General features: G+C 38.1%; 1 protein-coding gene across 1 annotated transcript; it reads left to right on the top strand.

Moving 5' to 3' along the window:
* Positions 1-319: 319 nt before the first annotated feature.
* LOC131594823 (very-long-chain aldehyde decarbonylase CER3-like) lies at positions 320-4,763 on the top strand. Its single transcript, XM_058867030.1, has 7 exons — positions 320-542; positions 696-922; positions 1,002-1,454; positions 1,537-1,915; positions 2,139-2,246; positions 3,860-4,066; positions 4,159-4,763. The coding sequence occupies exons 1-7, from the start codon at positions 492-494 to the stop codon at positions 4,624-4,626; spliced, it is 1,893 nt and encodes a 630-aa protein (XP_058723013.1). The 5' UTR covers positions 320-491; the 3' UTR covers positions 4,627-4,763.
* The last annotated feature ends 13,344 nt before the right edge of the window (positions 4,764-18,107 follow it).

Below are 18,107 nucleotides of genomic sequence, written 5' to 3' on the forward strand. Positions count from 1 at the left end.
ATATTTTTTTTCAGACTTTTGTAAATGGCGAAATTAAAATAAACTTCTAAAATTTTTAAATTAAAAAAGTGTAGTGCCCACATACCGCTCTATTCTGCCTTTATTTTTTGCGGAGTGAAATAAAATTTTAAGATCGTACTCTTATGTATGCCCGCTCTGGCTTGTCCTATTTTTTTCCGCGGAACTAAAAGTTGGTCGTGGTTTGCCACCCTGCAAGGTAATAATTACCCATACCTAATAAAACAATTAGAATATAAATAAATAATTGTAATAATTAATGAGACAACGAGCGAGAGTGACTGACATAGAAAACTAACTGCAAATGCCTCAACCAACACTACGATCAATTTCATTATATAAATAGCTGGTGGGGGAAGAAGTTCATGGCATCACATACCTCAAATTGTGTTTTGAATTTTGTTCACATATCAATATTAGCCTATACATATATATAGGAACTCGTAAGCAACACTATTCATATACACAAGAAAATGGGAGCTCCTTTATCAACCTGGCCATGGGAGAACTTTGGAATATTCAAGGTAATTCATGCATTTTCAATTTTCGTGTTACTATTAACTCAAATTCATTGTCACCGCATTTTGTTTTTACATCCGTCAAATATGAAATCTCGTTAGAAAGTTTATATTTTGTTGCTGTGATTAAAATTAATTAATTATTTGTTTTTCCTATAGTACATGCTATATGGGCCATTTGTAGGCAGAGCGCTGTACGAGATGTTTTATGAAGAAGAAAAAGACTTCAAGCTCAGCTGGTGCCTTTGTTTGCTCATACTCTCTGGTCTCAGAGGTTTTCTTTATGTGCTATGGAATTCTTACAGCAACATGCTGTTTCTAACTCGAAACCGTCAGATTCTTAAACAAGGGATTGATTTCAAACAACTTGATAAAGAATGGGACTGGTAATTAATTAGTAAATCACATGAATAAATTCTCTTTCTATGTATATTTTTCATTATCTAATATATAGTTAATTAACAGGGATAACTTTTTAATACTTCAAGCAATGTTATGTTGTGTGGCCTACTACATGTTTCCGTTCCTACAAAACCTTCCTTCATGGAACATGAAAGGTGTTATAGCAGCTTTGATATTTCATATTGGAATATCAGAACCACTTTATTATTGGATGCATAGAAAGTTTCACGGAAACTATCTTTTCACCAATTACCATTCACTTCACCATTCATCACCAGTACCGCAGTCGCTGACAGCTGGAAACGGAACGGTTTTGGAGCATCTCTTTCTCAGTTTAGTAATCGGAATTCCGATCCTCGGAGCTTCATTCATGGGATATGGATCCATAAGTTTGATATTTGGTTACATTTTGATATTTGATTTTCTTAGATGTTTGGGCCATTGTAACGTTGAAGTTGTTCCACATCGCATCTTCAAAACTTTCCCATTTATAAGATATCTCATATACACTCCAACGTAAGTTCATTAATTTTCGTGTCTGCCTTCTATTTCTGTATAATCTTCTTTGTCAATTAATGTGTTATCAATTTATACGCAGATATCATAGTCTACACCATACTGAAAAGGACTCGAATTTTTGCCTCTTCATGCCTCTCTTTGACGCGCTAGGAAACACTATTAACACGAAATCATGGGAATTACATGAATCATTGAGCAAAGGAAATTGTAGTAGGGTACCGGATTTTGTATTTCTAGCCCATATAGTGGATATCACATCCTCTATGCATGCTCCATTCTGTCTAAGATCATTTGCTTCTTTACCATTCAGAACAAGGTTTTTCTTGATCCCGTTTTTTCCAATTGCTGTGATAGCTTTGCTAGCTATGTGGCTTTGGTCCAAGACGTTTCTTAATTCTTTCTACTACCTTAAGGGGAGACTGCATCAAACATGGGTTGTCCCTAGGTGTGGCTTTCAGGTAAGTGCGTGAGTTTTTTTTTCTTGTCCTTACACGAAGTACTAATAACACTAAGAGTCACACACACGCATAAGTGATAAGATTCAAACCTTGACGTTGTTCAATCTAAGAATTTTGACTCCGGTCTATTGTTGAGTTAAGATTTGCAACGTTAATGAGTCTATATTTTAATCGAGTAAATTGATTGATCGTTGATTCATCTTAATTGTATTTGGTTTAACAGTATTTCTTACCCTTTGCTACCGAGGGTATCAATAAGCATATTGAGAAAGCTATCCTCACAGCAGATAAAATTGGTGTTAAAGTCATAAGCTTGGCTGCTTTGAATAAGGTAGGATACTTGGACATATTAAATCAATTTTTATACATATATATGTGGAGTACATTGTTTAGATGATTTTATTGTATGAGCAAAGTAGATTGGTTAATTGCTCTTTAGGCCGATATAAACATAACATGTATTTCAATTACAATTTTTTTATTAATTAAAAGATAAAAATAAATTTTTTTCTGTGCTCCATTGTCACAACCACCTTATAATTTTAATTAAAAAATATTAAATTTAAATAAATTTAAAATTTTCTATCTCCTTATTAATTACTTTAAAAAAATTAGATTTAGAAATGTTTCCTATAAATATTTCTCCCATCGTCATCTATCAGTCAAACAAATCAACTACTTTTGTAAATTCATAGACAATTTAAGCAAATATTAATTGGAATTTAAATACTAGCTGCATTTTTCTCTCCAAAATTAGTAAAGAGACAAAGTTGAACTAGTTTTAGTATGGGGCAGTTCCCTGTCCAAATCGATCTAGCTAATCTTGGAACGACATTTAGATTTTAGAGCATTTATGATAATGAATAGGTTGTTTGTTATTTGTCTCTTTTTTTTCTTTACAAAATTAATTAATTTTCTGTTACCAAAAAAAAAAAAATTAATTTTCACTAATAATATGAGTAAAATAAATTTATAAAAGTGAAAAAAAAAATTAAATAATAAATAATAAAAAATATAATTAAAAAATGTTAAAAAATAATAAATAAATAATCCGTTTGAGATCTTATCTGCAATGTGTCTATAGTTGGATTCTATAACATAATTCAACTTCATATTATAACATTGTTTTTACGATCCGGTCTTATAAAATTAATTTTTACTAAAATATTAATTCTTCAAAATAAAATTTTTTATTTTAGAAAAATAGATAAATTAAATGCTCCATAAAATAATACAAGTGTAAATAAAATTAAAAAAAAAATGAATTGTTTTGAAGAACTCAGCTTAAGAGCTTGTAATTTATAATACAACAAATATTTCATTTAATAAATTATAAAAAAAATTCAGAACCACAAGTTATATACACATACTACATACACACCAATAAAAAAAAGGGTCATGCTAACGAGTGCCCCAGGGGCACTGGTTAAGCATTCCAAATAAAGAAATTATTCTAGATCAATTCATTGAATAAACATAATATTCTTTAGTAAAATTAATTGTTTATAATTTCAATGCATTGAATACATATATTTTAGGTAAAAAACTTATCTTTTTAATCTATTAAACAATGTTCTACTTACCTTTTTAATCTCTTAACCAGTGCCCCCGAGGCACTCGTTAGCATTACCCTAAAAATAAATAAGATAGAAACATTTAAATGAGATGGTAAGTGGTATCCTTCGATTTAACCAATAATTATGAATTTAAATCAGACTATAAAGACGGGTGTATTAATTTTTTTGAGAAATACGTTTACTATAGTCCTCCCAAATAGAATTACCAAAAGTAAATAAATAAATAAATTAAAATACTATAGATAATTACACATAGTTAAGTAACATTAAATAAATAGAGATTTTTATTTTATTGAACTTACTCTATTCATTAATTTTTGCTTAAATGAAAAAAGATAATAAATTTGTTGATACGTGGGAGATGCAGAATGAATCTCTAAACGGTGGAGGAAAACTTTTCGTGGACAAGTACCCAAATCTTCGAGTTCGAGTTGTTCATGGCAACACCTTAACAGCAGCTGTGATCTTAGATGAAATCCCCAAAGATGCTAAAGAGGTTTTCCTTACTGGTGCAACCTCCAAGCTTGGAAGAGCAATTGCTCTCTACCTCTGCAGAAACAAAGTCAAAGTTCTGGTATAATAACTCCACCATTTTTCCTTCAACTTTTTCATTACATTTCTCATTTTAAGTACTAACTTGGTTATACGGTTATATCCTGTTTGCAGATGTTAACACTATCAACAGATAGGTTTCAGAAGATTCAAAAGGAAGCACCACAAGAATACCAAAGCTACCTAGTCCAAGTGACAAAATACCAAGCAGCACAGCACTGCAAGACATGGATTGTTGGCAAGTGGATCACTCCAAGAGAGCAAAACTGGGCCCCAAGTGGAACACATTTCCACCAATTTGTTGTGCCTCCAATATTTGCATTTAGAAGAGATTGCACTTATGGTGATTTAGCAGCAATGAGATTGCCTGAGGATGTGGAAGGGCTTGGGTGCTGTGAGTATACGATGGATAGAGGAGTTGTTCACGCATGCCATGCAGGAGGAGTTGTGCATAGTCTTGAGGGATGGACTCATCATGAAGTTGGAGCCATTGATGTTGATAGGATCGATGTTGTGTGGAAAGCAGCACTCAAACATGGTCTGACTCCTTTGTCTTCGGGATCTACTGCAAAACCAAATTAAATAATCACTATCATATATATCAGCTGTTGTTATAGTGCTCATTTTAATGTGCTTAGAATATTTTCACCATGCTTTTACATTCTTGTTGAATCTTCCCCTCCCTTCTTGGAAATGAAAATGTCTACATTTTTAAATTATTCTCTCTGTTCTTAAGAACATACTGTAATTATATTTATTATTTATTGTATTTTAAAACGTCAATGCTTATTACTTCATTCCTCATAAATTGAGTGATTTGTCTAAAAAATATTTTAGTAAAAATACTATTATCTCGTTTATATTTTTTTATATATGTGAAATGATCAATTAAATTAATCATTTTAAAACAGAATGAGTATTGTTTTATCACTAATATATTTTGTTTCGTGATTATCAATGAGTTGATGAGATTGACTCTTGATGTGGTGGTGTAGATTTTTGATACGGCTGCGTAGGGATGGATTTGTAAGGTTAGCCCTTCTACGCCTAAATTAGTGAATAAAACGTTTTCCAGGATTTCCTCACACGTGGCCTAAGTTCATAGGCTAAGGTGTGATGGTTTCCTCTAGTATACTCAAGTGCACCCAAGTGTTGTTGCATTTTTCGAGGCGAGATTTGACTGTGGATTTTAATCTTCTCATTTTATTTCATTTCGGGTTGTTGATTTATCTATCTTATTTTATTATATAAAGATTACTTTGGTCTTTTATACGATTTTTGCCCTCTCTTGCAAATTGAGACTTAATTTTCTCTATATATGTTCCAAATGCTAACTCTTTAAGGGTTAATTGACCTAATCCCAATCTTATCGTGCTTATCAATAATTCTGGGTCTGGTGTGGATTCTGTTGAAGATGGCGATAGACCCTATAATGGGTCTTCCAACGAGAGTATCGATGATTCTTTTGAAAAGGATACGTGGGTGGTTTACAGTACTCCCGTTACGATGGTTGTATTTGTCGGTCCACCTTCAATTATTCAGCTACTTTCAGATTCAAATATAATTGATTGAGATGAATGTAGGACCTGTTACTTCGTGAGATCTCTTAAGGAGGAAAATGAATGAGACTTTACTGATATAGAAATTAAGGCTTATATTATTTTTCGAAACCATTTTGTAATTCTTGGCATGCATTATCTTTTTCATAACAACCGGGCAAACATAATATGCTGAGATCGTGAACGCCAAGTCCTACCTCCTGATACTGAATTGTACCGGTGGGTGGACGCAGACTTATTTGGGGTGGTTTCTGATCTTACCGAGCGGATCAGATGGCCAGCAACAATGAAGGCTCGAAGTTCGGGATGATTGATGAAAAAAAGGGGTTGTACCTGCAAGGCACTCCGATGCCAAAGTAAGTAGGTATTCCACAACGTACAACAACGTGAGAAAATTTGGGGGTGGAAAAGATTACCTTGCCCTCTGTGTGGAGAGGGCTATTTATAGGATGTTCTTATGTGGATTGGACTCCTCCTTCTGGGGCAGATATTTAGGTGACACGCGAACTGGTTGTTTACCGGGCACGAGGGTCCCTCGAGGTCGGCTGTCTTATGAGTTTGCCCGGAGTGATTGTAACACACTTCTAAACCCCCGCGGCAATTAATATAAAAATCAGAGTAAACATAAAACAAGGGTGCCACAATTAAGAAAATAATGAAACCACAAGTCGTTCGTCATGCTTTATTAGGAACGAATTCACAAATTATCAAAATACATCATCGACACAGCGGAATGTCATTCAACGGTATCGTAAAACATCACCAAACATAAACCAAACGATACATAATCCAACAATAAAATAGAGTATCATAAATAACTCTTAAGTCTACCGTTCCCCAGTGTTACAAATCAGAGCATGACTCGACACGGACTACGGACTAGCCTATGAGCTGTCCTCACCAAACCAAGATGCCGCTACTCTTTAATCTGAAAATATCAACATGTAAGGGTGAGTCTCATTCGAATTAACAAGTATTATACAGTCATAAGTAATAAAACATCATAGCATTATCATTCACCCAATCACGACATGTATTCAGATTCATAACAACTGATCAAGCACCAAACACAAACACATCACTAAGTATAATGCACAATCGTTTGATCATACTATGTTATCATGCACATGAATGACTGACACTATGCATGTGGTACCATACATGGGCTAAACCCATCCAACTGATCTTTCATCATTTAGATACAGTCCAACCGGCACAAATTCCGCACAATGGGAATTATGCCCACCATCTGATCCACAACGTCACCGGGATCCATCACCAAAATGCATATGAATGAATGTTCACATATGACATACTTATAACATCACCGATCCGATGCTTCGCATCGTCTCATTACAACTCACCATTTCATCACCAATAAGCATGCACATGTATTAACAATCATTCAGTCATATCACATATAATCATGTCAAAACACCACCCAATCAATTGAAATTCAAGTGGCTACACCACCACAACAACAACACATTGTTACATTCACACATATATGTACACAATGATATAGTCCATTAATTAAATTAAATCACCATTTAAAATCAAATAGGAATACTATCCATTTCATCAACTCATCACATAAAGCTTTAAATTAGCTTTGCAACGCTCAAAACAGCGCTCAAAACGGATATATGGTTTGAAAGTTATGCCCTTTAGAAAATCTGTCAAAATTGCTGCCATGCGTCGACGCAATCCCCCCTTCAGGTCGACGCATTGGATTTCTGGCACTCTCGGGTATGCGCACGCTGACCCTATAGGTCGACGCATGCTGTCACCCAGGTCGACGCAAACTGATACTTAGGTCGACGCATCCTGACGCTTAGGTCGACGCATTCATCGCAGATGCAGAATTTTTTTGCGATTTCAACAAGTTTCTCCTCCCAATTTCATCCAAATCGCACCAAAACAGTCTCATACCAAAAACATCATCAATTAACATATTATAACACAAATATAACACGTTTAGAAGTCATTTAACACCAAACCACTCATCAAATTCATCAATTGCATCAAATCAACATAAACAACCTAAATCCCCAAAAACCCCAAAAACCAAAACATGTAATCGAATCAAACAACAATCCTAATCAGTTCACTACCCCTGATTATATAATAATCACTAACCCGAAGAGTCCCCTCTTACCTCTAGAGTCGAATCTTTGAAGGTCCTCTTCTTCTTCTTCTTCTTCTTCTTCTCTTTTTCACGTATCTTCTCTTTTTCTCAGACTTGCTCTTTTGCTTCTCCCTTCCTTCTTTTCCAATTTCCTTATTTTATGAAAAAATATAAAATATCTCAATAAGGCTTACATAGTTAACACCTCCCTTTTGCTAACCACTATACTAAGCCCAATTGTCTATTTCTACAATATTCTTCAATAATTCACCGAAATGCCAATTAATCCAATTAAATAATTTAAAATCTAATTAAATTAAATAATGGAAATATGGGGTGTTATAGTGATCGGGCGGAACTTGTCACACGTGGTCTAAAGTGTCTTGGGCCGAAGGCTGGATTGGCCCAATTAAGCTGATTGGGTCGGTCCAGAACAGGAGCCCCTCAAGTCGTTGCTTTCGGTCGAGGGAGTGACGACTTAAGGGAAGTTGATTCGGGGAATCTCTAGGGGACGCGAGCCTGGGCATCCGAGGAGGATAAGTCTCAAGTTTCCGGGGAGAAGAAGGGTCAGGCTGGGAGTAGGGAAGCATGTCGTTTCAGAAAAGTTGGTAGGGGGCGTGTCGCATTTAATGCGAAATGATGACTACCCTATTACCTAGGCAGTTAGGGTTAATGATGGCTATGCTTTTACACAGTGTTGTACGTGTGGCGCATGTGATGCCTTTAGGAGCCTATAAATACAAGGATCCATCATTTCCCCAAACTTTTCAAATTCTGTTGCTTCGTTCTTGTCCCTCTGCCGCCGATCGTGAGCCTTTGCTGTGGTGTTTTCTTCCAATCCTTCAACCTTTTCGTCAGAATCGTACTTGTAAGTTTATTTTTTATTCCTATTTTCCGTATTTTATGTTTTGATTGTTGTTTAGAATCGTTTGCATGTGGCTAGGATAGATTTTTAGGACGATTTTGACGAAAGTATATGGTGAAGTTGGTGGTGGGTGGTGGAGATAGATGGTTTCTCCGTCATTAACGACTGCGTACGGTTGAATCTTCCGTTTGAGATCAGTTTTCTGTTTTGTTGATAGTTGTTTGCGAGTATTGGTCCATCGTTGATTGTGGTTTTAGTATTTTCTCTAGGGACGTAAGTTGTTGTGATGTGACCTGCGTTTCTGCCCTTTCCTCAGGCGCGAACCTCATCTAGCTTGGAATCTGTAATTCTGGAGGGGGCAAGGACGCAGATCATTTGGTCTCTGGGCCGTCGGTGTGCCCTTTCACTCTGGACGATGGTGAAAGGTTGGATTTGATTGAATTGTCGAATTCACTGTTCTCCCCTGTGTTTCAGGTGAATATGGCCGATGAAAGGCGTCCGACGGTATCGGGCTCGTCCTCTTCTACCCCTCCAGCTCGGCCGGACGTATCCCCGTTGGCATGGGTGCACCAAGAAGCGCTCGACGTGGAGAGTTATTTCGTGGAAGATGATTCGGATATCTTCACGGAAGTAGGGGAAGGGTGGTCGGTGTTTATCCCGGCCGAAGAGGATCGCATCTGCGACGTGTACACTTCTCAATTTGCTTCCAATGTACGAGGTCGTATTCCGGGAGATGGGATTTCGCGTTCCTTTCACTGAGTTCCAGGTGGGCGTTCTTAATCATCTAGAGGTAGCCCCCGGGCAGCTTCACCCCAACTCGATTGCTTTTATCCGAGCATTTGAGTTGGTTTGCACACATCTGAAGATAGGGGCAACGATCCCTTTGTTCTTTTATATATTCTGTGTGCAGCGCACGGTGCGGGATGGCTGCTTCGGATGGGTATCCCTGAAGCAATCCAAGAAGATATTTAAATCTTACTCGGATTCCTTGAAGGGTTATAAGCCCTGCTTCTTCCTTATCCGCCCACAGTCCCCAGAGGCTCGAGACAGTGCTTTTGCTTGCGTGCCAACCTTAGATATCCACGCTCGTCCGGTGCTTAACGATATAGGGGAGCCTGTCACCACTCGCAGGCATAAGTTCATGTTCTTTTGGTCCCATGATCATTTTGAATATGGTACTGTTTACAGTGATTTCCGGTAAACAATCGCTAGTCTTCCAAACTATAATAAATATGATTTGGTTACTCGTAGGATCGACTAGATTGATCCTAGGACATAGTCAAAAAGGTTGTTATTCATGATAGTTTGAATCATGTCTATGGTTGGCTTGTCTCGAACTAAGAAATGTTTAATCAAAGAAATAAAGATTAACAATCACCTTGTTATACACGTAAATACAACATCAGCGAAAGATGAAATAAAGATAAAATATAAGACAAAACTGTAAAGTGCAAGAATCTTAAAGTACAGAAACTTAAATGCTTCGAAATTAAATAGAACGAAAATAAAGAGTGCAGGAATGTAAATGGCAGGAAGTAAACGAAATGCAATAATATCGAAAGATACTTGAATAAAGGAAAATACAAATGTATTTAAATTGATGGTGGTGTCATACGTACATTTCTCAGCGAAACTCGTTCTCTTAACACTTGATACTTGAGCAATATGTGAGTGATTTGTACAAAATGAACACACGGAATCCTAACATTAAGACCCATATTTTTACTAATTTCGACCCTAACGGTCCTACACTAATCTAATGCCACGTTACCCACAGAAAATCCAGGGATGCCATCTGTCTTCGTGCGGTTACATAAACTACTTCGAAATTCAAATCATCCCGCCTGAATCCTCTTTCGACACGTGGCAAAGTAATCAGAATCAAGAATACCACGGAAATACGCTAAGCATCAGTACTATGCATATTTCGTAAAACGTTTAAGTCCCCAAAGATAATTCTTATCGAACTTAGCTTCAATACGAACTATCTCCTTTCCAACTTAAACCAACATTTTCGAACATGGCCATCAGTAGCCATTTTTGATCTCAAAGATGGTCATCAGTAACCATCTTCCATCGAATTTCAAACTTCGAAAGATATTCTTCCCAAACGAAATCTTCAGCTAACAAATTGCCCCCAATAAATGCCTGTTTTGAAAACAAGAGAAATAGGCGTTTCTTGTTATAATAAGATTTCGTTTTACTTACTTCTTAGAGTTCCAAGACTATTGACTGACGTCACAATTATTTATGACTCCGTTTCCAAAACGTCTTGTCATTTTCAAAGATGTCTTCTCATAACTTACATTCCCACGTTCTGGTCTTACTTCATGATCATTACTCCTATATACTAGGAGTAAAGCTAATAATTATTTGACCGCCGTTGGATTAAATCAACGCCTGCCGCGTGTCCCTTGGATTTTACCCAAAAGATTTGAAAGGGTTTCCGTTAAACCTTTAAATACTTGAACTTCCACCTTCATATAACTTTCACTTCTATCTCCTCATTCTCTTCACAGAAAAGAATATCTTCAGTTACATTCAAACCCATTTCCCAAATCAAATTTACCCATGGCGTCTTCTTCAAACGTTCTTCAACCTGTTCTAAAACTTTAAAATCCTATGAAGACAGGGGATCAAGAACATATACCAAATCCAAATACTGCAGAGGCGTGCGCCATCTATGCTTCTCAGGTAATCATTCCCTTTGAACTTTCTGGAAAAACTCATGCCTTCATGGGTCCTTTACCAGGAGAAAATAACTCCGCTTTGAACAAATTCTTTCCTGCTTATTATAAGACTAGGCCTTTAGTTAGCAAGAATAGGATAGACGATGAAGGCCACCCAGTCTCAGCAAACCCTGATAATCCAACAGAGACCTCAATTGAAACTCCTTTGGCCTTAGAAAAAATTAGGTTAAACTATGTAACCAATTTTGTGAAAGTCTTTAGGTCAATCCCGTTAGCAAAGGATCCTGACTTGTATTACGCTTGGCTAACGAAGGTAGAAAAGCAAAAAACGCCTTTCTGGAAACAGCTAGGGATTTACGATTTAATCCAATTATCCAAAACAGGTTTAGAATATAACCAAACCATGCTAGTAGCGTCAGTTTACTTCTGGGATGCTTCTCACAATACTTTTCACCTTCCATGCGGGATGGTTACCCCTACCCTCTTCGATGTAGCTGCCATTACAGGGCTTCGACCAACTGGGGAAACCTTCGACCCTAATTTCATGGACACTGACACCATTAATTTTAACGAAGCCACAGTCACCTATACTGCCTTCGTTCAACAATACCATAATGAAACGGACCCAAACGTTTCTGACGAAGAACACATAGCGTTTCTAGCACTTTGGCTCTCGAGATGTGTCTTTTGCTCTAGGTCTATACAAGTAGCAAAAAGATATCTTTGCATGGCTAACCAGCTAAATGCTGGGATAAAGTTAAACCTAGGCCAGTTAATCCTAGGATTTCTTTATGAGAATCTTGGTGAGGCAACAGACCTTGTTAAGAACTACAAAACAGGGTCTCTTCTTTTCGCTGGTCCTTTCTGGCTGTTGCAACTATGGCTTAATGCCACTTTCGAGGCTCACCTCCCATATAAAAATGTCGTTGATGAAGAAAGTGAAACTATAAAGGATCGAACAGTAGAAGGAACCAGGTTGGCTTACCTAACTCCAAAGGAGGAAAGTGGCAAACTTCGTGAAACTTTCCTGGCATTCATGATGATGTTCGCTGAACGTTATCAATTCACTCCATCGATGGCTCCATTCGTACAACGTAAGGTGGGTCCCGAATGGTTTACTCGAGAATTTCCAGCCACTTCTCCTGATCAACAAGCTGAATCTATGACCATCTGGGAGGCTTTCCTCACCCCAAAGCTGTTATATCACCGACTTCGATCTCAAAAAAGTCATTGCTGTCTCCTCTGCTATCAACCGAATCTGGTTTCAAGACAATTTGGGCTGGTTCAACTCAAACCGAAGTGTTTGTATGACAAAAGGAATCACATGTGTCTACACACTTCGCATCTGACAGAAGATAAATATGAATAAAAAATCTCCCGATATGTTGGCATCACCACTTTGTCTCCCATTTCCTTCGAGCATGCTTTTTATTCCACTATAGATTTTCATCAATGGTGGACAGAATATTATTCTACGCAAATCTTCGATGCTGACAGCCTTACTCGAGAACTAACTGCAGCTTTTGCTGATGTGCAGGAGAATTTCCAGAAAGGTACTTCGACTCATATTAAAGAAATTCAAGCATTTCAAAAGTTCTTTGAAACTATCTATAGGCCTGATGACCTTAGTCGGACCGTTCGCGAGGCTGCGGTTACTTTACGTGAAAAGTTTTCTGCTAAACTGGATAAGTTGAAACTGCCCCCGTCTGTTCGACCAGAACTGTGTTATGAAGTGGCTTTCAAACTTAATCCTCCAAAATTTCCTCCACTGCCAAGTGCTGATTTTGGTGTGGCTTTAAGTCCTCCTTTTCCAGACTGGTTTGTGTGTGGAAATCCTATGAAAATTCTTCAGGAACAAACTAAAAAACGCGCTGAACGAGTGGTCTCGACTAAGCATACCTTGGATACTTTCAAAGGACATCTTCATATAGATATTGAGCATGTTCGCGTTTTGACTCCAATGCCTGAAGGTTGGGGTTTAGATAATCCTTCGACTAATTCCCCCTTTTTTCATTGAAATACTGATTGATATTTTGTTCGCAGCTGTTGCTCGAAAGAGACAAATCAAGGAGGCCCCTGTACAAAAGGGTTCTGGGACTTCGAGGAATACCAGGGCGAGTGGGAGTGATTCTGTCACCACTAGCAAAAAACCTACGGTACATGGATACCTTATATTTTAACCTGTAAAATTTAATGAATGTCACTCACTTGGTTTTAATATGCACTTCAGAGCTCGAAGCCTCCAGCACATTCGAAACGAAAAACTCCTCCAACAGCCGACTCAGACGATGAAGATAAATCTCCTCCTTGCGCCAGACAAACGATAAAGAAAAAGCAAAAAGATGTTACCCCTTCAGCCAAAGGAAAGGAATCTGGGACTTCGAAGCTCACCTCTTCGAGTGACAAGGTGTCTTCCGAGGACTCACCCTTGAAGGCCGCTAGCACTATCCCCATTATGGAGAGTCATAACTCCAGTCCAGACAACATTATGACCAAGGTATTTTGGGTTTCATCATTTAATCATTTCTTTACATTCTAATTCTAATGATTAAGCTCACATTTTTACCTTGTAATTGTAGGATGATGCTGGTACCGCTACTTCTGATCTCAAAGCCTCAAGCTTACACATTGACCTTGATAAACTTCGAGGTAAATGTCTGCTCTTTCGAATGACAGATGAATTTTCTGCCTTTTCGTTTTAATCGATCCTGACTGTCCATCACAGGTGTTTCTCAACACGAATCTCATGTGCTTTCTCCCGTTCTCGAAGACAGTCAACCTCTTGCAACCATCATTCCGATTGCGTCTGCTAAAGAAAGCCATTCAAATGATGAGTCTCCACCTACTCATCAAGATGAAACTATGGAGGAAAATCCGCAATGTTCGAATAGTGGTAACGTAGTTGGACAACCAACTGGCAGCGAAGACACTATATCTGAACAGGACGTTGCAGAAGAAACTTCCAAACTGGCTACACCTGGTTCTAATGAAATTTCGAACCTTGGAACTACGGTCAATCCTGTGACTACTTCGAAGCAAGATCCTGCGGTGCCTACTCCCTCAGAATTAGAGCAACTCAAGAAGACTGATCCTGTGAGCTTCCTCAAGACCATGATGAGTATTGATAGCGCTTCGTCTCTTGGGACTTCTTCGACTATCTTGGCAGGTGCTGGTGACAAGGATGATATTCCTAAACTCTTTCGTCAGATAAGAGAGAAGTTCTTTGAAACCAACCTCGTCGAAGCTCTCAGCAAGGATTCCACCAAATATTATGGTCTAAACAACCTTCTGAAGAAAGTGGATTTACTTCTTGTTCCTGTGGAAATCTCAGAAGTAATTGTCTTATTGAGTTCTTTGATTGAGCAACTCCAATCTATTCTCCTTCGAAAACGGGATATTAACGGACAACTCACAGCAAAAATGACTTCTCACAGTTCTTCATAGGAAGCTGCTAACGATGCAACGAAGAAGGTTGAAACCCTTAAGCTTGAGCGTTCGAAGAACCAACGGGAATATGAAGAGTGTGAGACAAATATCACAGTCTGGAAGAAAGAAATTGAGCAACTCAAAGGGAAGATAAAGGGTGCCCAGTCTCGTCAGGTAGAAATCCAAAAAACCAATCAAGATGAATTAACTGAAGTGGCGCAGTCAGGGATTCGACACTTCGAGACGGCACAAGAGCTAGTGCCAGAGATCGGAGAACTGAAAAGACAGCAGGCATTGATCGAACGTCATATGTCCTTATGGGAGATCCAGTACTCGAAGATAAAAGATAACCTTCCCAAAGATTTTAATTAGTTGCTTCGAACCTTGTACTCTTTTTTGTGCTGCGTACTTATCTTGTTCTGTAATCAAATTTCTCCAAGAATATATATATATGTATGTGCAACTTTATCTTTCAATCTCCCCACATATTTTATTTTCCAATTATCATAAGTAATATCTTAGCAATTCTCTAAAACTTGCCAAAATATACTTTTTCCACTGTCACAGTAATTTTAATAAATGTAACCACGTGACATGATTATCCTTCGCAGCCCTTTGAGCCTAGACTTGACGTTTCTACTACCCTTAGCCGTAACCATCATTGAAAGCTAACGTCACCTTTTCCAAAACGTATATTTGAGACGTGCGTGCATCAGTTCTCATCATGATTATATTTCAACTTCCAAGGGCGGGAAACGGCGGAAGCCATAACTTCTCTTTGGAATACCAAACGCAGTCCAATCAATCATTAAAACAAACTGTTCCTCTACTTCCAACTTATTCTATATAAAGGGTTGGCATTCCACTTCTTCCTTCACACTTGCTTCAAACTCTTTGCCCTAAAACTTCGTTCTTTCTTGCATTCTCTCAAACACAGAACTAGACAAACCTTTTCCAACTCTTCTTCTCCAAATGGCACTACCCCTAACTCATGCTAACATCAGGGCTTGCATCAAGAAAGAATTCAAACTTTCTGAAGAAGAGCTTGATGAAAACTTCATAAGTCTTAGCGCTCTCTTTGCTAACCAAGATCTTGAGTCTTACTATGAAATGCTGGAGGGATCTGTTTATCCCAATATGTTAGCGGACTTTTGGATCTTCGCGTCTCTGCGCATAGATCCGGAAGGCAGAACCACTATCGTCTCTGAGGTTCGAAGGGCCCATATCACTATCACTCCTTCCACCATCTCCAACCTGCTGAGATGCAACAATTCTGGGGATACTTTTGACGACAATACCTTCAACATGACCACTCATCTTATGTTGAGGACTCTTATGGATAATGATCCTTTCAGCGCCAAGGTCATCAGGGTTTGGCACTAACTCCTCGTGGGCAACTTTCTTCCATGAAACCATGATGAAAATAGCATCATGGTGGAGGATTTGGAGTTTATACTCTGTGCCCTCCGTGGGAAGAAGATTAACTTTCCTCTAATGATCTTTAAAGGACTTGTTGAAGCAGTTTCCATGGCTGTTGCTCGACAAGGCGCAGTAACATGCCTTCCATATGGAAGACTCTTATCTTACTTGTTCCTTAAAAAAGGGATAGTGAGAAGGATGCGCAGCTCTGGATCTTTGGACATGTTCGAGGCGGAAAGCTTGCCCCTGCTATCTCTAGAGGGTTTAGATCAAAGGATCAACTAGGAGTTGGGTTGTTTTAGGCTTTATGTTTTGCATTTTGTAATCTTCAATGTTTTTTGGGAACCAACTTCTCTGTAACGCATGTATTCCTTTGGTATTAATGAAAAAATATTTTGACGTTTCTTTAGTCTTCTCACTGTACTTACCATGCATGTTTGTTTGAACATACAGCCATTTTGGTGTTAGTTCCACCATTTTGGCCTACGTTACGTACTTCGAATATCTACGTTTTTGCAAGAATCTTTACTTCATGCATGCTTGGTTTGTATCTTTTCAGATACTTCCCATTTACCCTTAAAATCCTACGATCTTCTGCCAATTCTTCTATTTCATAAGCGTTATTTGAAAACACTTTCAAGATTCAAAAGGGTCCCTCCCAATGTGGGGACCATTTACCAAGTGCTTGATTCTTTCAATCTATAGGTAAAATAGCTTTCCAAACTAAGTCATTACTAATAAACGTTTTACCTTTCACCTTTTTATTGTATGCTCTGGACACTCTTTCTTTTTGTCTTTTTATCATCTCCAATGCTCGAAGTCTGTCTTCGTCCAAATCTACTAATTCATTCATCATCGATTCCCAGTAAGTGTTTGGAGGAATTTCTGCTTGCCTTTGGATTCTGACTGATTGCAAGTATATTTCGACTGGGAGTACTGCATCATGTCCAAATGTCAATTGGAAAGGCGTTGTGTTTGTAGCTTCTTTTGGCGATGTTCGACAAGCCCAAAGCGCTTGGTCCAAAGTCTTATGCCAGTTCTTGGGTTTTTTCCCTACATGTTTCTTTATGAGACCAATTATTATTTTATTTGCTGCTTCGACTTGTCCATTTTCCTGAGCATAGTAAGGTGTAGAGGTAAATAATTTGAACCCCATTTCTTTGGCGAAGTCTTGCATCTTTCGCCCAGTGAACACTGATCCTTGATCTGTGGCTATACTTTCTGGGATTCCGAATCTGTATATGATGTGTTTTTGAATAAACTCAATTATAGCCTCCTGATCCACATTCGCAAGTGGTATCGCTTCGACCCATTTTGTGAAGTAGTCTATTCCTACCAAAATGTACCTTTGACCTCTAGAAGACTTGGGGTGAATTTCTCCAATTAAGTCTAATGCCCAACCTCTGAAAGGCCATGGTTTTATTATTGAACTTAACTCATTTGCAGGGGCATGTTGAATACCTGCATGCTCTTGACATTCTTGACAACCTTTTGCAAACTCTATGCAATCTTTCAACATAGAGGGCCAATACATTCCATAATGAAATAAAAGCCATTTCATTTTGTGCCCTGCTTGGTGTGCACCACATGCACCACTATGCACATTTGAAAGAGCCAAATACGCTTCCGCTTCGCCCAGACACTTTAGTAAAACTCCTTCGGGGGTTTTCTTAAACAATTCATTTCCCATTAAGAAGTATGATAAGGCTCGATATTTTACCTTTCTATCCGTGTCTGTCGAAGGATCTTTCATATAATTCACAATTGGACTTCTCCAGTCTGTGTCTGCCAAGGAGTCTACATTCAAAACTTCAAACTCTTGTCTGTTGGCAAAACCTAATTGTGAGTTCTCCAAGTCACTTGGGGAGAGCCTGGTAGCCATCGCCCCGCCTCTTACTTCGATCAATTCTTCTAGTTTTTCTTTTGATACCCTGTATCCTGAAGCTAACTGTGCCAAATCATCCGCTTCTTGATTT

This window comes from Vicia villosa, linkage group LG4 (assembly GCF_029867415.1).
Source record: "Vicia villosa cultivar HV-30 ecotype Madison, WI linkage group LG4, Vvil1.0, whole genome shotgun sequence".
NCBI classification, from domain to species: domain Eukaryota; kingdom Viridiplantae; phylum Streptophyta; class Magnoliopsida; order Fabales; family Fabaceae; genus Vicia; species Vicia villosa.